Raw genomic sequence first — 21,656 nt, 5'->3', positions numbered from 1 at the left:
AAATGGAAGTGGAAGAAAGTAAGGTTATTGCAGGGCTGGGCACGGTGGCTATGGCCGGGCGTGGTGGCTAGGGCCAGGCACAGTGGCTCACACCTGTAATCCCAGCACTTTGGGAGGCCAAGGCAGGCGGATCATGAGGTCAGGAGAAACCCCGTCTCTATTAAACAGTGAAACCCCGTCTCTATTAAAAAAAACAAAACAAAACAAAACAAAAAATTAGCCGGGTGTGGTGGTGGGCATCTATAGTCCCAGCTACTCGGGAGGTTGAGGCAGGAGAATGGTGTGAATCCGGGAGGTGAAGCTTGCAGTGAGCCGAGATCGCGCCACTGCAGTCCAGCCTGGGTGACAGAGTGAGACTCCGTCTCAAAACAAAAACAAAAACAAAAAGAAAGTAAGGTTATTTATTGCTAATCCATTCAATCAGTGAAAATGTGTGTCATATAATTTTCAAATCAATTAATCTCCCCTTTAGAAAACTCAATTATATAATGTATCTTTTAGAAAAATTAAGTATTGTTTTTACCATAGCAAAAGCAGAAATAGTCCTCAACTGTTTTTCTGAGTGTTTCAATTTCTACAGCATCTACACTCATTCGATTTGCCTGGGTTGTAGATTTCATTTTATGCATCTCTGCAGCTTTTTCTTCTTCTTCAACACCTGTAAAAAACAATAATAATAATAATAAAAAGATCCATATCCATTACCTTAATATTTGTTTTTTAGTAAAAATCGTTTTCCTGTATTCTAACAGGGAAAACTATTTTTAACATGTATTCTAACAGGAAAAAATATTTCTTAAGTATTCTTTAACATTTATTAGTCATTTGTGATTTGTTATAAAAGCAAAAAAGAGGCTAAGCCCAAGGGCTCAAGCCTGTAATCCCACCACCTTGGGAGGCTGAAGCAGGAGGATTGCTTGAGCCCAGGAGTTCAAGACCAGCTTTGGCAACATAACAAGGACCCATCTCTGCAAAAAAATGAAACTAGCCAGGTATAGTGGTGCGTGTCTGCAGTCCTAGCTGTTTGAGGGCTGAAGTGATTACTTGAGCCTAGAAGTTTAAGGCTGCAGTGAGCTATGATCAGGCCAAGAACATACCTCTGCACTCCAGCCAAGGTGACAGAGGGAGACTGTCTCGTAAATTTTAAAAAAAGGAAAACAAAAAAAAAGGCCAGGTGCGGCTCACGCCTGTAATCCCAGCACTTTGGGAGGCCGAGGCGGACAGATCACAAGGTCAAGAGATCGAGAGCATCCTGGCCAACATGGTGAAACCCCGTCTCTACTAAAAATACAAAAATTAGCTGGGCGTGGTGGTGCACACCTGTAGTCTCAGCTACTTGGGAGGCTGAGGCAGGAGAATCGCTTGAATCCGGGAGGTGGAGGGTGCAGTGAGCCAAGATTGCGCCACTGCACTCCAGCCTGGTGACAGAGCGAGACTCCGTCTCAAAAAATAAAAAATAAAAGGCAGGGAGACAGAGATTTAAAAGGGAACTCTTCAAATAAAAATCTAAAATACGTAAATGAGATGAATGAAAGTAATATGAAATAGTGACCATCTCTGAAATAAGTGTAGCTATAGCTAAAAATACTACATACTAGTACCCGTGTACTAGTTTTAAAAAGAAAATTTGTATTGGCTACAAATTTAAATGAGAAGATTATCAACACAAAAAAAATTCTAGGCTTACAAAGTCTAGCAGGATAACAAATAGATACAAGTAGCACTTGAAACATGGCTGGTCCAAATTCAGATGTTTCATGAGTGTACAATACACAATGGATTTTGAAGACTTAGTACAAAAAAAGTATGACAAATTAAACCATTAATTTTTTTTTTTTTTTTTTTGGGAAACAGAGTCTTGCTCTGTCATCAGGCTAGAGTGCAGTGGCATGATCTCAGCTCACTGCAATCTCCGCCTCCCAGGTTCAAGCGATTCTCCTGCCTCAGCCTCCCGAGTAGCTGGGATTACAGGTGTGCACCACCACTCCTAGCTAATTTTTGTTATTTTTAGTAGAGACGGGGTTTCACCATGTTGGCCAGATAGTCTCGATCTCCTGACCTCATGATTTGCCCACCTCTGCCTCCCAAAGTGCTGGGATTACAGGCATAAACCACTGCACCCAGCCCATTAATAATTTTTAAATTGATTACATTTGAAATATTTTAGATAAGTTAAAGTATTACCAGTAAAATGAATTTCACTTGTTTTTCTTTATTCTTCTTTAATGTTCTAACTAGAAAGTTTTAAATTATGTGAGTAACTCACATGACACTTCTTTCTGCTGAACAACACTTTTCTAAATCTCAGAAAAGGGCTCAGAATTCTCCTGAAGAATTTCTGTGATTGCCTCCTAAACCTATTGATTATGTTCAGAAGGCCAGTAATTGCTCTTTATCTGCAAAGTACTTTATACAAACAAGTAAGAGGTACTTGAGAATTAGGCTGGATGCAGTGGTTCATGCCTGTAATCCCAGCACTTTGGGAGACCAAGGAGGGCGGATCACCTGAGGTCAGGAGTTTGAGATCAGCCTGGCCAACATGGTGAAATCCCGTCTCTACTTAAAAAAAAAAAAAAAAAAAAAAACACACAAAAATTAGCTAGGTGTAGTGGCACATATCTATAATCCCAGCTACTTGGGAGGCTGAGGCAGGAGACTTGCTTGAACCTGGGAGGCACAAGTTGCAATAAGCCAAGATCGCCCCACTGCACCCCAGCCTGGGCGATAGTGAGACTCTGTCTCAAAAAAAAGAGAAAAAGGAGAATTTAAAAAATAAAAGAGAAAAAGGAGAATTACAGAAACCATTCTCCATGGATCAAATTATTAACTATGAGGCCAGTCATGGTGGCTCATGCCAGTAATCCCAGCACTATGGGAGGACAAGGCGGGTGGATCACTTGAGGTCAGGAGTTCGAGACCAGCCTGACCAACATGGTAAAACCCTACTACTATAAATACAAAAATTAGCTCTGCGTGCCTATAATCCCAGCTACTCGGGAGGCTAAGACGAGAATCGCTTGAACCTGGGAGGCAGAGGTTGCAGTGAGCCAAGATCACGCCACTGCACTCCACCCTGGGTGACAGAGCAAGATTCCTTCTCAAAAAAAAAAAAAATAATAATAATAAAAATTAAAAAATAAATTATTAGCAATGAAAACAAAGTATGAATACTGATGGACAGTGACCACAGCTTGCAACTGAGGACAGCGCCCTTAATGCTTACTTCTAACCAGTGGAGAACCATGTAAGCCAGGCAGGACAGGGAAGGGGAGAATAAGCACAGCTGCGGGCAGGCTTATGGTATCGATGGGGCAGATGGCAGCTGATACACACACAATCAAAACCGCATTATTAGTATAAAGAAACACAGAAACATAATCAATGCCTGAACATTTCTCAACATTATAATATTGACAACATTTTAAAAATAGGTTACTAACATAAAGCTCAGAAGATTATAGCATGGGGGTGGGGGACGAGGGAGGAATACAGTGGCAGGGGATAGTTTTTAAAAGAAATTAAAAATACAATTGGGAATTAAAATTCGTGAATTAACAAAACTTTTTATTCACTAATAATTTGCTGAATGTATCCCAATTTAATCTAAACTGACATCAGAAGTTTAACTTTAGACCTAAGTGGCATACAGGCATCTGCGGGAGATATTGTAGGTTCAATTCCAGACCACCACAATAACGCAAGTATAAAGTAAGGCCACACAAATATTTTGGTTTCCCAATGCATATAAAAGTTACATTGACTCTTGCTTTCATGAAAGATCTCTCTGTAGTATGACACTATTTGATAGCATTTTACCCACAGTAGAACTTGTTTCAAAATTGGAGTCAATCCTCCAAAACCCTGCCATTGCTTTATGAACTAAGTTTATGTCATACTCTAAATCCTTTGTTATCATTTCAACAATGTTCGCGGAGGTTGCAGTGAGCTGAGATCGCGCCACTGCACTCCAGCCTGGGCAACAAGAGCGAAACTCTGTCTCAAAAAATACATAAATAAATAAATAAATAAATAAATAAAAATAAATGGCATGCATCTCCTTATACACCTCCATCAGGACTCTGTGAGTGATTATGAGCAGTCATATTTTGAAAGCAATCTTTTTTTCTGAGCAGTAGGTCTCAAAAGTGGGCTTAAAACATTCGGTGAACAATGCTATCAAGAGATATGCTGTCATCCAGGCTTTATTGTTCTATCAAGAGAGCACACACAGGCAGAGCAGATTTAGTGTAATTCTTCGGGACTCCAGGATTTTCAGCATGGTAAATGAGCATGGCTTCAAAGTAACCAGCAGCATTAGCCCCTCACAAGGGATTCAGTCTGTCCTTTGAAGCTTTGAAGCCAGAAATGGACTTCTCTCTAGCTAGCAAAGTCCTAGACAGTATCTTCTAATATAAGGCTGTTGTGTCTACATTGAAAATCTGTTTTGTCAGTGTAGCCTTCTTCATGAATTATCTCAGCTAGATCTTCTAAAGAACTTGCTGCAGTTTCTACATCAAGCTACTTGCTGCTTCACCTTGCACTTTTATACTTTTATGTTATAGAGACTGTGTCTTTCCTTTTTTATTTCTGAGACACAGTCTCAAGAGTCCAAGCTGGAGTGTGATGGCGCGATCTCAGCTCACCGCAACCTCCGCCTCCTGAGCTCAAGCAATTCTTGTACCTCAGCCTCCAGAGTAGCTGGGACTACAGGTGCACACCACCAGGCCTGGCTAATGTTTTGTATTTTAGAAGAGACGGGGTTTCACCAGGGTGCCTAGCGTGGTCTTGAACCCCTGAGCTCAGGCGATCCACCCGCCTTGGCATCCCAAAGTGCTGGGATTACAGGCACGAGCTACCACTCCCAGCCGACTGTGTCCTTCCTTAAACCTCATAAGTCAACCTCTGCTAGCTTCCAACTTTTCTACTGCAGCTTCCTCACCCATCTCAGCCTTCACAGAATTGAAGAGAGTTAGGGCCTCGCTCTGGATTACGCTGTGGCTTAAGGGAATGTTGTGGATGGTTTGATCTTCTATCCAGACCATTCAAACTTTCTTCCTGTCAGTAATAAGCTGTTTTGCTTTATTATTTGAGCGTTCACTGGAGCAGCACTTTTCATTTCCTTCAAGAACTTTTCCTATACATTCTCCACCTGGCTAACTGTTCAGCCTAGCTTTCAGCCTACCTCACCTGCTGACATGCCTTCCTCACTAAGCTTCATCATTTCTGCTTTTGATATAAAGTGAGCAGCCTGCAACTCTTCCTTTCATTTGAACACTAAGAGGCCACTATAGGGCTATTAATTGGCCTAATTTCTTTTTCTTTTCTTTCTTTTTTTTTGTTGAGACGGAGTCTCGCTCTGTTGCCCAGGCTGGAGTGCAGTGGCACAATCTTGGCTTACTGCAACTTCCGCCTCCCAGGTTTAAGTGATTCTCCTGCCTCCTGAATAGCTGGGACTACATGTGTGCGCCACCACACCCAGCTAATTTTTGTATTTTTAGTAGAGACGAGGTTTCACCATGTTGGCCAGGATGGTCTCGATCTCTTGACCTCGTGGTCCACCCATCTCGGCCTCCCAAAGTGCTGGGATTACAGGTGTGAGCCACTGCGCCTGGCCAGCCTCATTTCAATATTGTGTCTCAGAGACCAGGGAGGCTTGAGGAGAGGGAATGATGGGGGACCAGGCGATTAGTGAAGCAGTCAGAACACATATTTACCAATTAGGTTTGCCATCTTATATGCGTGCATTTGAGGACTCCCAATACAACAGTAACATCGAAGATCACTGATCTCAATACCTTGAACCAAGGAGGCAGACATTGCAGTGAGCCGAGATCACACCACTGCAGCCCGGCCAAGCCTCCGTCTCAAAAAAAAAAAAAAAAAAAAAAGGCTGGGTGCAGTGGCTCACGCCTGTAATCCCAGCACTTTGGGAGGCTGAGGCGGGTGGATCACGAGGTCAGGAGATCGAGACTATCCTGGCTAACACGGTGAAACCTCATCTCTACTAAAAAATACAAAAAATTAGCCGGGCGAGATGGTGGGTGCCTGTAGTCCCAGCTACTCGCTACTCCGGAGGCTGAGGCAGGAGGATGGCGTGAACCCAAGAGGTGGAGGTTGCAGTGAGCTGAGATCAGGCCACTGCACTCCAGCCTGGGTGACAGAGAGAGACTCCGTCTCAAAAAAAAAAAAAAAAATCCACCACAGTGGAAGCAATAGTCATGAAAAAGTCTGAACTAGTGCTATGCCAAGAGTTAACAAAATGTGACATAGAGAACGAAGTGGGTACATGCTGCCAGAAAAACAGCACCAACAGACTTGACAAAAGGTTGCCACAAATATTCAATTTATGCAAACCGCAGTATCTGCCAGGCACAAAAAAAAATGATGTATGCCCAGTCGGGTACCGTGGCTCACCCCTATAATCCCAGCACTTTGGGAGACCAAGGCGGGCAGATCACCTGAGGTCAGGAGTTCGAGACCAGCCTGACCAACATGGAGAAACTCCGTCTCTACCAAAAATACAAAATTAGCCGGGCGTGCTGGAGCATGCCTGTAATCCCAGCTACTCAGAAGGCTGAGGCAGGAAATCACTTGAACCCAAGAGACCGAGGTTGTGGTGAGCCGAGATCGCACCATTGCACTCCAGCATGGGCAACAAGAGCAAAACTCCATCTCAAAACAAAAACAACAGCAAAAAAAATGAGGTATGCTTATATATATTATGTGCCTATAGATACCCTAGCTTTTTTGTTCCCTTTCCATGTTTTTAAGAAAATGCTGTATCAGGCTGGGCGCAGTGGCTCACGCCTGTAATCTCAGCACTTTGGGAGGCCAAGGCAGGCGGATCACAAAGTCAGGAGATCAAGACCATGTGGGCTAACACGGTGGAAACCCCATCTCTAATAAAAATATAAAAAATTAGCCAGGTATGGTGGCAGATGTCTGTAGTCCCAGCTACTTGGGAGGCTGAGGCAGGAAAATGGCTTGAACCTGGGAGGTGGAGCATGCAGTGAGCCGAGATCACACCACTGCACTCCAGCCTGGGCGACAGAGCAAGACTCCATCTCAAAAAAAAAAAAAAAAAAAGAAAATGCTGTATCAATCAGTTAACATAAAACCTACAAACAGTGTTAGGTTAAACCCAGATATGAAAATTGTCATACTGTGAAAGGCTGTGAGTATTAACACCCTATAGTAAATTTCAACACTGTGTTCTAATGTCAGGTAACCTCACCACTGCTCTAAATGAGAATTACAAAACTCACTGAAGGCTGTGATAAGGTGATTCCACTGAGGGAATGGAGGAGAACTGTTTAATTTTGCATATGCTTAAACTCATTTGCACAGTAAATAACTGATTTTCAACACACCAAATTTTTATCTAGAAAAGAACTCCTGGCTGGGCGTGGTGGCTCATGCCTGTAATCCCAGCACTTTGGGAGGCCAAGGTGGGTAGATCACCTGAAGTCAGGAGTTCAAGACCAGCCTGATCAACGTGACAAAACCCTGTCTCTACTAAAAAATACAAAAAATTAGCCAGGTATGGTGGTGCGCACCTGTAATCCCAGCTACTCCAGAGGCTGAGGTAGAAGAATTGCTTGAACATGGGAGGTGGAGGTTGCAGTGAGCTGAGATCACACCACTGCACTCTAGCCTGGTGACAGACCGAGACCCCATCTCTAAAAAAAAAAAAAAAAAAAAGGCCAAGAGTGGTGGCTCATGCCTGAAATCCTAGCACTTTGGGAGGCCAAGGCAAGCAGATCACCTGAGGTCAGGAGTTTGAGACCAACTTGGCCAACATGGCAAAACCCTGTCTCTACTAAAATTACAAAAATTAGCCAGGCATGGTGGTGGGCACCTGTAATCCCGGCTACTCAGGAGGCTGAGATAGAAGAATTGCTTGAACACGGGAGGTAGAGGTTGCAGTAAGCCGAGATCACGCCATTGCACTCCAGCCTGGGTGATAAGAGTGAAACTCCGTCTCACAAAAAAAAAAGAAAGAAAAAAGAAAGTAACTCCTTACCTAAGTAAAACTTGTAATCTATTCAAAATTTCTCTACCTTCATTACCTTCTCTCTAATGTATCTCATTAATCCAGAGTAAAGCCAGGCAAGGAACACTGGACAATAAACATTACAATTTTTCTTAACTCTTCAGTATCTATCTTGACATATTTCAGTGATTCCTTTGGAGCATTTTGAAATGTCTCCATAAACATTTCAGAAAATCTTTTCTGGTTTAAACCTCATCCTGCTTTAGAAGAAAATATAACTTGGCCAGGCACAGTGGCTCATGCCTGTAATCCCTGTACTTTGGGAGGCCGAGGTGGGCGGATCACCTGAGGTTGGGAGTTCGAGACCAGCCTGACCAACGTGGAGAAACCCCGTTTCTACTAAAAATACAAAATTAGCTGGGCATGCTGGTGCATGCCTGTAATCCCAGCTACTAGGCAGGCTGAGGCAGGAGAATCGCTTGAACTCACGAGGCAGGGGTTGTGGTGAGCCGAGATTGCACCACTGCACTCCAGCCTAGGCAACAAGAACGAAACTCCATCTCAAAAAAAAAAAAAAGAAAGAAAAAGAAAGAAAATATAATTGTCTTACCTATAAATATTTAGGCTTAAAATTAATGAAATGCAAAAGATAAAAATACAATGCTTACAATATTTTACAAAATCTTTTTGAAAATCCTTTCTGGTATTGACAAAAGCACGTCCTCTTTCAGTTCCGACGACAAACACGTCTGTTTCATACACTGCAATGCAGGCCACTTCGGCTTTGGACTTGGCCAATTCTTTACACTATAATACAAACAGCAAATATTATGTTACATGCAGACATTTAAGGGCACCGTTTCTGCTCGATGAATTAAAAAAATCTAACAACATTTTTTAAAGGTACTTCGCTTTCAAAATAGTTTTTGGCCTGATTTTAAACAAAAGACAACACAGAATTTATGAGGAAAAAAAGCAGAATTCCCTTGTAATCTCTTATAGATCAGATTCCCCCGAGAAGCAGACTCAGAGTTTACACAGGCTTGCTGGGGGTCACTGTCTTACAGCTCTTGGGAGGTGGGATGCAGGCGGGGTTGGACAGCGGAAGCACTGAACACTGATGTAGCTGCACCCAGAGCTAGGAGCTGGCGTGGCCCTCCCCAAGGAAAGAGTAGAAACTTGTGAAAGGTGGCTCAAACAGTCATGGCACCTGCGGCAATAAGTGCCATCAGTACAAAAGGAGGAGGGATCTGAAACCCACACTACAGCATTCATTACATAATCCCTACCTCCAGAAGTATTCCCCTGTGTACACACAGCCAGAATCACTTTTAGGTGGGCAGAGTATTTACTGACTTTAACTAAGTATATATTTCTATAAGATTAAATATTCTTTGAAAACGTTATAGAGTATATAGTATTCCATTTAATGAATAGACCTTGGATCATTTACTGATAACATTATTTAAAAGGTTGGTGATTCCAGTCTTCCCCCCAAAAAATAACACCACCATAATAACCTGGGAACAAAATATTTATGGGCACTTTTTTTTTTTTTTGAGACGGAGTTCCACTCTGATGCCCAGGCTAGTGTGCAGTGGCACGATCTTGGCTCACTGCAACCTCCACCTCACGGGTTCAAGCAATTCTCCTGTCTCAGCCTCCAAGTTACTGGGACTACAGGTACATGTTGCTACCCCAGCTAATTTTTTTGTATTTTTAGTAGAGACAGGGATTCGCCATGTTGGCCAGGCTGGTCTCGAACTCCTGACCTCAGGTAATCCACCTCCTCGGGCTCCCAAAGCGCTGGGATTAGGCATGAGCCACCGTACCTGGCCTTATGTGCATCTTGAATGGCTTTCTCAAAATAGATACAGAGACATGAGAGTCAAAAAAATAACAAAAACAAAACACATTGACAGTAAATACTCTGAATTCTCAAAATCTACTGAAATTTGCTTCCTAATAAGATTCATGGGTGGGGCGCAGTGGCTCACGCCTGTAATCCCAGCACTTTGGGAGGCCGAGGTGGGCGCATCACCGGAGGTCAGGAGTTCGAGACCAGCATGATCAACACGGTGAAACCCCATCTCTACTAAACATACAAAAAATTACCCGGCAGTGGTGGCAGTCAGCCGCCTGTAATCCAAGCTACTTGGGAGGCTGAGGCAGGAGAATCGCTTGAACCCAGGAAATGGAGGTTGCAGTGAGCTGAGATCACGCCACTGCATTCCAGCCTGGCAACAGAGTGAGGCTCCGTATCAAAAAAAAAAAAAAAACCATTAATAACAACAACAACAAAAAACCTCAAGCACCATATTCTAGTATACAATCTCACTCTGAGTAATTGCTAATATTATACATAAATTCAAAGTTAACACTTGCAAAACAAATGACTGCCTAAGGTGATGGCAGAAAAAAATTTGAGATTAAATAGGAAAATTAAACATTTAGGTAAGTTAAGAAGATTCTGAAGCATGGTAATAAAAATGTGATTTCGGCCGGGTGCGGTGGCTTACGCCTGTAATCCCAGCCCTTTGGGAGGCCAAGGCAGGTAGATCACCTGAGGTCGGGAGTTCGAGACCTGCATGACCAACATAGTGAAACCTCGTCCCTACTAAAAATACAAAAAATTAGCTGGGCATGGTGGCACATGCCTGTAATCCTAGCTACTCGGAAGGCTGAGGCATAAGAATTGCTTGAAGTCAGGGGGCAGAGGTTGCAGGGAGCCGATATCACGCCATTGCACCCCAGCCTGGGCAACAAGAGCAAAATTCTGCCTCAAATAAATAAATAAATAATAAAATGTGACGTGAAAGGCTTAAATCCGTAACTATTATTCAAGAAGAAAAACTATTCATTGGTCGGGGTGGTGGCTCACGCCTATAATCCCAGCACTTTGGGAAGCTGAGGCAGGTGGATCAAGAGGTCAGGAGTTCGAGACTGGCCTGGCCAAGATGGTGAAACTCCATCTTTACTAAAAATACAAAACTTAGCTGGGTGTGGTGGCAGGTGCCTGTAATCCCAGCTACTCGGTAGGCTGAGGCAGGAGAATCGTGTGAACCCAGGAGGCAAAGGTTGCAGGGAGCTGAGATCTTGCAACTGCTCTCTAGCCTGAGCGACAGAGCAAGACTCTGTCTCAAAATAAAAAGAAAAGAAAAACTACTCATTAAAACTAAAAACCATAAAATTCTATCTTCCACAAAAACAAATCAACCTTATCTAGAGCGCAGGCCTACCCAACTATGGAATGATGGAACACAAGACCTCACCATGGACTCGAGAGCTGACATGAGGAATGTCACCACCATCCTGCTCTCCGAGGACTCCTCATCTTCAACGGGCAGGGTGGACATTGCAACTTGGGCCATGATCCCTGTGCAAGAGAAGTAAGAAGAAAGTGAGTGGTAGAAAACCGGTATCCTAAACCCATAGCCAAAGCTGTGAGGGCCCCTCATGGGTGGCCTAATTTGCAGTTTTCTTGCACTAGAGAAAAAAATAAGGTTCAGAAACTAAGTGTTTGACTTGTCCCACACCCTCATAAGATAAAGATCCATCCCCTAACTTTCTATGTATTGTTATTTCCAGAAAATTGGGTCAATATCACACCCCAAACCAATCCAGGTAACACCCAGAATCAGTGAAATTTCTCCCAAGTAACAGGAAGAGGAGGCAAGGCACTTTAAAACCCAATGACAGGCAACCACAACTCAACACAGGAAAGAGGTGCCAAGCTCTCTTCTCCCCTGAACATCCTGATACAGAAAAGAGTGGGTGCAGTGAACTGAGGCTGAGTGGAGAGTTCCTCTTCTTACTAAGAAAACAGATCACAGGCATCAAGTAACATGTAAGATTCTTTATAATACAGCATATTCTGGCCAGGCACATTGGCTCACACCTGTCATCCCAGCACTTTGGGAGGCTGAGGCAGTCAGATCACCTTGAGGTCAGGAGTTTGAGACCAGTCTGACCAACATGGCGAAACCCCGTCTCTACTAAAAATACAAAAATTAGCTGGGTGTGGTGGCGGGCGCCTGTAATCCGAGCTACTCAGAGGCTGAGGCAGGAGAATTGCTTGAACCCAGGAGGCGGAGGCTGCAGTTAGCAGAGATCGCACCATTGCACTCCAGCCTGGGTGACAAGAGCAAAACTCCGTCTCAAAAACAAAAACCAGGCCGGGCGCGGTGGCTCAAGCCTGTAATCCCAGCACTTTGGGAGGCCGAGACGGGCGGATCACAAGGTCAGGAGATCGAGACCATCCTGGCTAACGCGGTGAAACCCCGTCTCTACTAAAAAAATACAAAAAACTAGCCGGGCGAGGTGGCGGACGCCTGTAGTCCCAGCTACTCGGGAGGCTGAGGCAGGAGAATGGCATGAACCCGGGAGGTGGAGCTTGCAGTGAGCTGAGATCCGGCCACTGCACTCCAGCTTGGGTGACAGAGCGAGACTCCGTCTCAAAAAAAAAAAACAAAAAACAAAAAAAAAAACCAAAACACACAAAAAAAATGGTTAGTAGTGTAAACGCTATCTTATGTATATTTTACCAAAATAAAACCAAGACAATACACCATAAAAAAACATACTGGCCAGTTGTGGTGGATCATGTCTGCAATCCCAGCTCTTTGGGAGGCCAAGGCAGGTGGATCACCTGAGGTCGGGAATTCGGGATTAGCCTGGGCGACATGGCAAAACCCCGTCTCTACTAAAAATACAAAAATTAGCCAGGCAGGGTGGTGGGCACCTGTAATCCCAGCTACTCAGGAGTCTGAGACAGGGGAATCACTTGAACCTAGGAGGCGGAGGTTGCAGTGAGCCGAGATCATCCCACCTCATTTGAGCCTCGGTGACAGAGTGAGACCTTGTCACAAAAATAAAAAACAAAAAACAAAAAAAAATTATGTATATTTTACCAAAATAAAACCAAAACAATACACCATATAAAGACATACTAAGATGGCAAAATTTAAAGCAAATTTCTAAAACTGAAATACTAAAAAGGTCTTCTATAAATAGCATGCAAATTAGATGCCTATTAAAAACTGTCCCTTTTAATTTAGTTGAATTAATTCTACTTTTAGGGAGGTATTGAATAATTAAATAAACTTAATATGGAAGGATAACTGAAAAATTTAAAAATTAAACACTGGAAACAAGAATAGTAACTGTAAAAACATTAATTTACTGACAACACCCGAGTATTCCTTAAGGAAAGCCCCAGGATTCTGGAGAACATGGACAAGCTATTGAGGAGCTGTCAACAGAAAACTGTTATGCCTAAAAATGTCAGTAAATCTTTTCCCTATTATTAAAGAGGATGCTCTATTTCCCTATTATTAAAGACTGTGATCTAGCTTTACCATCTGTTACCATGTGAATTAACTGCTAGCCCAGATTACCCATCAACAAGTAATGAAGCATACACACTTAGGAAGTTATGCTTTATAATAAAAACAATAATCAGCTGGGTGTGGTGGCTCACACCTGTAATCCCAGCACTTTGGGATGCCGAGACAGGTGGATCTCTTGAGGTCAGGAGTTTGAGACCAGCATGGCCAACATGGTGAAACCCTGTCTCTACTAAAAATTCAAAATAGCCGGGCATGGTGGCACGCACCTGTAATCCCAGCTACTTGGGAGGCTGAGGCAGGAGCATCGCTTGAGCCCAGGAGGCAGAGGTTGCAGTGGGCCAAGATTGCACCGCTGCACTCCAGCCTAGACGACAGAGTGAGACTCCATCTCAAAAATAAATAAATAAATAAATAAATACAAACAACAGTCAAAAAGTAATTGACACTTGGCCAGGCACAGTGGCTCATGCCTGTAATCCCAGCATTTTGGGAGGTCGTAGCAGGTGGATTACATGAAGCCAGGAGTTCCAGACCATCCTGGGCAATGCGGCGAAACCCTGTCTCTACTAAAAATACAAAAATTAGCCAGGTATGGTGGTATACCGTCTGTAATCCCAGCCACTCAGGAGGCTGAGGCACGAGAATCACCTGAGTCCTGTAGGTGGAGGTCGCAGTGAGCCAAAATCGCACCACAGCACTCCAACCTGAACAACAAAGCAAGACTCTAAAAAAGAAACAAAACAAAAAAACAAAACAATTATCCCCATATATTTGAACAAACGGAAGCAAATCTGATTCCCAAAACAAGATTCCCTGACTAGAGACGGAAGTAACAGCAGTTATCAAGCAAGTGAATAGGTAAATTACAGAAATTATTTGGTCTAACAGCCTAGGTAGGTCCCATTCTTTTTTCTCTTGGATAAGACTAAGTGAATTTGTTTGGTTTTCTTTCCCTCTCCTTCTCCCCCAAGTCTAAGTAAATTTGCATTAAAATGTGGCTCAGGGCAAAATGGACAACAAAGGCATTATATGTTTCTATAATTAGACATTCACTTAGCATACACTTTCATTATTTCTGAAAGTTCATGGTATTTCTTCATCATCTCACTTTTCCTTTAATTCCCTAGTGAAAGGAAACAGAGATGTGTTCTTATTTCACAAATGCAGTGATTTGTCAAGGTCATGTAGCCACTATCACAGTCAGAACATGAAACTAGGGCAATTTTCTGCCTACTGCTGTTACCACTTCTTTTCATCTTTAATCGCCATAAATCTGCTATCAAGTCATCATGAGGCCGGAGAATAAGGTCTGGAGATAGGGAACCTAAGGCCAATTTTCATGCTGACTTTCAGAACTAAATCAACAGGAAAACCCTAACTTTCCACACTTAAGTAACAAACAAAAGGATGGGAGGCTACTCAGTTTGCAAACCACCACTCCCACTTTTGCTGCGTCCCAGACGGAAAATTGAAAGTATCTCTGATTGGTTGCTTCCTGCAACCAATCAGACGTTTGCACAGGAGCGTAACTTTGTAACTTCACTTCAGCCCCTGATGGTTGCTTCCTGCAACCAATCAGACTGACTGCGACCACGTCTTTTCGTTTTCCTTTTCTGAGACGGAGTCTCGCTCTGTCGCCCAGGCTGGAGTGCAGTGGCGCGATCTCCGCTCACTGCAAGCTCCGCCTCCCGGGTTCATGCCGTTCTCCTGCCTCGGCCTCCGGAGTAGCTGGGACTACAGGCGCCCCCCACCACGCCCAGCAAATTTTTTGTATTTTTTAGTAGAGACGGAGTTTCACCGTGTTAGCCAGGATGTTCTTGATCTCCTGACCTCGTGATCTGCTCGCCTCTGCCTACCAAAGTGCTGGGATTACAGGCGTGAGCCACCGTACCCGGCCTTTTTTTCTTTTTTTAAGATGGAGTCTCGCTCTATCGCCCAGGTTGCAGTGCAGCAACATGTTCTGGGCTCACTGCAACCTCGGCCTCCCGGGTTCAAGCGATTCTCCTGCTGTTCAGCCTCATGAGTACGTGGGATTACAGGTGCCCGCCACCACGCCCAACTAATTTTTGTATTTTTAGTAGAGATGGGGTTTCGCCGTGTTGGCCAGGCTGGTTTGGAACTCCTGACCTCAGGTTATCCACCCACCTCGGCCTCCCAAAGTGCTGGGATTACAAACGTGAACCACTACGCCCGGCCTTTTCTTTCTTTTTTTTTTTTTTTGGGACAGTCTGGCTCTGTTGCCCAGGCTGGAGTGCAATGGTGCTATCTCAGATCACTGCAACCTCCGCCTCCCAGATTCAAGCGATTCTCCTGCCTCAGCCTTCCGAGTAGCTGAGATTACAGGCAACTGCCACCACACCGGCTAACTTTTTGTATTTTTAGTAGAGATGGGGTTTCACCATATTGGTCAGGCTTGTCTGGAACTTGTGACCTCAGGTGATCCACGCCTCTCGGCCTCCCAAAGTGCTGGGATTATAGGAGGCTGGCAGGGCAAGTCGTCATTTGCATCAACTGTAACTTTGTAACTTCACTTTAGTCTCCGGTTGGTTGCTTTCCACGACCAGATGCTTGCATAGGGTAAAACCTTTGTAACTTCAAGTCAGCCTCTAATTGGTTGCTTTTCACAACCAATCAGACTGCTTGCAGGCCACTACTGTATTTACATAGGGTGTACAACAGGTAACCAATGGGAAACCTCTAGAGGGTAGTTAAACCCCAGGAAATTCTGTGAAGGGGATCTTCCCTAGGCTCAGCCCCACCCCTTTGTGGAGTATACTTTCTACTTTCAGTAAATCTCGGCTTTAGGTGCTTCTTCCATTCCTTGCTTTGTGCCTTTTGTCCAATTCTTTGTTCAAAATGCCAAGAACCTGGACACGCTCCATTAGTAACAATCACACTCCATGTGTGTAAGAAATGGGGGACAGACGCCACAGCAACAGCCCACGGGGTGCCCCTGGTGATGAAGGTCCTATGTCTTTATCAGAACTTACAGGGCAGGCAGCAAGCCCTGCAGGATGGAAAGCACCCTGGGGGCGACCCACGGGCCTTCTCTGTGCTTCCTGCTCTCTGGAAATGGGTGCATCCGGGTCACACCGGAAGTTCACTGTTCTTTGCTCGTCCCGAAGTTCCTTCGTGGGACAGTCCTTAGTTGAAACTATTCGTGGAGCCTTCGCTGCACACTTCACCTGGACGGCTTCCTCTCTTTTCTCCTCTTCCCAGAAAAAAACTGCCATCAGGAGGTGGCATTAATTAACAATGAACACCTGAGGAGGCATCGGGCCAGGCAGGTGACGCCAGCTTAGGAAGCACCTGATGCACTGGTCCTCACGGGACCACACGCCTAGAGAGCTGAGGTATGGGTTCAGCAGACAACCACCTCGCTGCGTGCCCTCGGGGGCTGTACTCAGTCGCCTCGTCTATAAATGGAAATGCTCAATACCTTTTATGAATGCCCTCAACTTAAGAAGGGTTGGACAAAGAGAAGGAAATGAACATTTATTGAATATGTCATGCTTTATTGGCCATCTTGTATAATAAGCACAGCAACCCTGAGTGGGAGAGCAGGCAACATGGAGTCCACATGGACCCCAGGAAGAGCTCCTTGATGGAGGTGGTGCTTCAGAAGCCACCTGAGCCGGGCCCATGGAGTCTTTTCCTGGTTGACTTTACTTTCTGATGTCACCAGCAATGAACCACAAATCACCAGGATATGACCTATCCTATCTGTCATGACACATCAAAACCCAGAGGTCTCCCAATAAAAGAGGCTGTTAAACAAAAAACAAACAGAATTAAACCAGGTAAAATGAGGACATTTTGTTCTGTGCTCACAAGGAATGCAACTAGGTATGATTTTTACTTTTTTTTTTTTGATGGGGGAAAGGAGTCTCACTCTATTGCCCCGGCTGGAGTGCAGTGGTGCGATCTTGGCTCACTGCAATCTCCAGCTCCCGGGTTCGAGCAATTCTCCTGCCTCAGCCTCCTGAGTAGCTGGGATGACAGGCGCCCGCCACCACACCCAGGTAATTTTTGTATTTTTAGTAGAGATGGGGCTTCACCATGTTGGCCAGGCTGGTCTTGAGCTCCTGACCTCAGGAGATCCGCCCGCCTCAGCCTCCCAAAGTGCTGAGATTATAGGCATGAGCCACCGCACCCGGCCTCCCATTTTTTCAATCTCCTCAGTTCTTCTATTCTGAAGGTTTTTTGACTTCACCTTTCGTTTCCCTGATTTGATTTTAATTCTCCTTCATGAGTTTCAAAGATGAACTCAACTGGCCTGTTGCTGTTTCACTGGTTATCTCTGATTCTGGTCGGCTACTGTATACGTGATGCCTTCTTTATCTCTGAAACCAGACTCTAGCCATTCTTTAAAATCCTCTTGAGTTTCCTGTTGGAGATCCATTTCAGGTATTAGGTTTATCCGTGTCCTTGCTATTCTGATCCATTCTTCCTCAAAATAAGCCAATAACTAATTCCATAAAATTTTCTTTTTGACTCTACTTCTGCTTTAATTAACTGATTCCTTGCTGTTAATACCAAACAGCACACAAAAACATTTGGTTTTGGGTTTTATGAGACAAAGTCTCACTCTGTTGCCTGGACGAGTACAGTGGCGCCACCACCGCTAACTGCAGCCTCCACCTCCTGCGTTCAAGCGATCTTCCCACTTCAGCATCCCTACCAGCTGGGGCTACAGACTCGCAGCACCATGCCCAGCTAATTTTTTGTATTTTTAGTAGCGATCGGGTCTCAATATGTTGTGCAGGCTGGTCTCGAACTCCTGAGATCAAATGATCCTCCCACCTCAGTCTACCAAAGTGCTAGGATTAAAGGCATAAGCCACTGCACCCAGACAAAAAAATACATTTTATAGTGAGTGAAAGGAAGAGCGTGTTGAAGATTTTTACAAACCGTATCATTACTCTAACAAAAACTGAGATTCTTAATATTTTTTAGGATATTCTCTGAAATACTTCTGAACATTTCTGCTTCAAAACAAGGTTCCAGTCAGACTGGTAAGTGGGGAAGTGCTAGAACACTCTTTTATTTAAATTACATTCATGTCCTTTTTTTTTCATGTTTGTTATAAATATATAAAAATTATGCGTGTGTGTGTGTGTGTGTGTATATATATATATATATATTTTTTTTTTTTTTTTTTTTTTTTTTTTTTTTGAGATGGACTCTGGCTCTTGTCACCCAGGCTGGACATTGCAACCTCCGGATCCTGGGTTCAAGCGATTCTCCTGCCTCAGCCTCCCAAGTAGCTGGGATTATAGGTGCCCGCCACCGTCCAGCTAATTTTTCCATTTTTAGTAAAAACGGGGTTACACCATGTTGGCCAGGCTGGTCTCAAACTCCTGACCTCAGGTGATCTGCCTGCCTCGGCCTCCCAAAGGGCTGGGATTACAGGCGAGAGCCACTGTGCACAGCCTGTAGTTAGTTCTTTAACAAAGGACTAGAATCTCTCTCTAAATTCCAAATTGCCTCTTTACAGCCAGGCGTGGTGGCTCACACCTGTAATCTCAGCACTTTGGGAGGCCAAGGTAGGAGGATCACTTGAGGTCTAGAGTTCAAGACCAAACTGCCTTTTTAATGCATAATAACAATCAAAGAATGGCAGGTTTTAAAAACAGAATCAACACAAGGTAAATAATTAGACAGTGATTGCAACTATAATACTATGCAGTCTTTTCAACAGAGAATTAACTGCCACTCACCATAAACGAACTGACTGAAGCAAAAGTATAAACATCCTTTTCATTAGAAAGCAAAGGTGATAGTGGACACTAAACTTTCTGTATCACATTCTAAGAAAATAAGGCATTTGGTTATATATATATATATATGGCAGTGGCTCACGCCTGTAATCCCAGAACTTTGGGAGGTCAAGTCAGATGGATCACTTGAGGTCAGGCGTTTGAGACCAGCCTGGTCAACATGGTGAAACCCCATCTCTACTAAAAATACAAAAATTAGCTGGGCATGGTGGTGGGCACCTGTAACCCCAGGTACTTAGGAGGCTGAGGCAGGAGAATCCCTTGAACCCGGGAGGCAGAGGTTGCAGTGATCCAAGATCATGCTGGGCAAGAGTGAGACTCCAGCTCAAAAAACTAAAAAATTTTTAAAAATATAGCTGGGCACGTTGGCTCATGCCTGTAATCCCAACACTTTGGGAGGCCGAGGCGAGCAGATCACAAGGTCAGGTGTTCGAGACCAGCCTGGCCAACATGATAAAACCCCATCTCTATTAAAAATACAAAAATTAGCCATGTGTGGTGGTGCACGCCTGTAATCCCAGCTACTCATGAGGCTGATGCAGGAGAATTGCTTGAACCCGGGAGGCGGAGGTTGCAGTGAGCTGAGATCGCGCCACTGTACTCCAGCCTGGGTGACAGAGCGAGACTCCATCTCAAAAAAACAAAAACAAAAAACAAAAAATAAAACAAAAAAAAAGAGTAGGTTACAGACCGATTATCTAGGTGAACACATTACTTATGTCACAAAAACTGCTTCCAGGTATTGTCAGACAAACTATCTTTTAACAATGAAAGACAGCCCTCAATTGAGACAATAGTTTAAATTAGTAAAACCTTGACTCACTACCTAAAAGACTGAAGACTCAGTCTCAACGAAGGTGAAATGGATTTAAAACTGATGAGAAACACCAGGCCCATTATTTTATTTTCTTCTGCACAAATTTCTGCAGGCTACTATTTTTACTTGTAATAAGCAATGAAGATCTACACTGTACCTTTACTTAAGGAAGGCGAGATAAACTTCAAGACTGCAGAAATCAGTATCTTTTCTAACTCAATGTTTTGCATTCAAACAATAATCACTAAACCCCCAGATGCTTAGATAATAAAAACTGAGAAAAGCCTTCAAAATTAGCTAAAATAACTACGACAAGGATATTGTCCCTGGAAGACAGTATTTAAGACAGGTAATAATATTCAATTCTGTAATTATTCAACAGCCTTAAGAGTTAGAAGAAAAAAAAAAGCCGGGCTCAGTAGCTCACACCTGTAATCCCAGCGCTTTGGGAGGCCGAGACAGGAGGATGGCTTGAGCCCAGGAGGTGAAGGCTGCAGTGAGCCATGATGGCACCACTGCATTCCAGCCTGAGTGACAGAGCAAGCCCCTGTGTCCATTAAAGAGAGAGACAGACAGACAGACAGACAGAAAGAAAGAATACTTTTACCAGAGAAATTTTCCATCCAAACTTAAGTTTTTGACCCCCTATTCCAAAAAAATAGACTACAGCGGTGAGTCTGTAGTACTGACGGATGCGCTTCTGCGTGGGCCAGTATTTCAGGGAAGTTCTCTTTCTTGGTTTTCTGGTGTCTTCTAGCTTTCCAGCTGTCTTCATTCTTTGAGATCTAGTCTCCGGTTATTTTTTGTGTAAGAGGAAAAACTGTAAAACCCAAATTTACTTTTTTTTTTTTGAGACGGAGTCTCACTCTGTCACCCAGGCTGGAGTGCAGTGGCACAATCTTGGCTCACTGCAATCTCTGCCTCCTGGGTTCAAGCAATTCTCCTGCCTCAGCCTCCCGAGTAGCTGGGATTACAGGTGCCTGCTGCCACGCCCAGCTAATTTTCTTTTTTTCAGTAGAGACAGGGTTTCACCATGTTGGCCAGACTAGTCTTGAACTCCTGACCTCAGGTGATCTGCCCACCTCAGCCTCCCGAAGTGCTGGCATTACAGGCATGAGCCACCACACCTGGCCGACCAATTCACTTTATTAACAGCCACCAAAGCCAAGTTTCAACAAAATTAAATGACTAATGGCATATCATATTCTTGAATGTATACACTAACAGAAACATCTTCAGTCAGAAGAATAAAATGAAATCATGTATCTCCTAATGCTAGGGGAAAAATTAGTGACATCACAAACTTTTAAAAAGCAATTTCTTCAAAACAATGAGTGGTAAGAAAAAGTTAAAATTCATCAAGTAAAATGTTAGATATTTTGTCCTAAAATGGTGCTTAAAATAAATGCAAAAGATCTAATACTAATAGTTGAATCAGCTGACTTTATTCTAAACCAGGATTCAGTTGCATTAAAACTAGTTTAGATTATCATGTAATACTATATTTTGGCAATCTTTTAGGCCACCTAAATTTTTTTATCTCTGAAATTGTTGGGGTTTTTTTGGTTTTTTGTTTTATTTTGGTTTTGTTTTGGAGATGGAGTTTCACTCTGTCACCCAGGCTGGAGTGCAGGGGCATAATCTTGGCTCACTACAACCTCCACCTCTTGGGTTCAAGCAATTCTCCTGGCTGGACCTCCAGAGTAGCTGGGATTACA

The 21,656-nt window shown here is 43.7% G+C and overlaps 1 protein-coding gene across 50 annotated transcripts in view; it reads right to left on the bottom strand.

The window, feature by feature from the left end:
* Positions 1 to 21,656, bottom strand: part of GTF2I (general transcription factor IIi) — a 117,555-nt gene that overhangs the window by 66,520 nt on the left and 29,379 nt on the right. For 37 of the 50 annotated variants that reach the window (XR_013414618.1, XR_013414619.1, XR_013414622.1 and 34 more), the window contains 3 exon segments: positions 11,266 to 11,369; positions 8,662 to 8,800; positions 524 to 658 (listed from right to left, as the gene is read on the bottom strand). Coding sequence is in view for 35 of the 50 variants with exons in the window: in XM_077994389.1 (XP_077850515.1) it covers positions 524 to 658; positions 8,662 to 8,800; positions 11,266 to 11,369 (378 nt within the window). In the remaining 15 variants the exon portion in view is untranslated. 50 annotated transcript variants of the gene reach the window in all.

The sequence above is a fragment of the Macaca mulatta genome, chromosome 3 (assembly GCF_049350105.2).
Source record: "Macaca mulatta isolate MMU2019108-1 chromosome 3, T2T-MMU8v2.0, whole genome shotgun sequence".
Classification (NCBI taxonomy): domain Eukaryota; kingdom Metazoa; phylum Chordata; class Mammalia; order Primates; family Cercopithecidae; genus Macaca; species Macaca mulatta.
The sequence above is the reverse complement of the archived record's forward strand: the minus strand, read 5'-3'. Positions and strand labels throughout refer to the sequence as shown.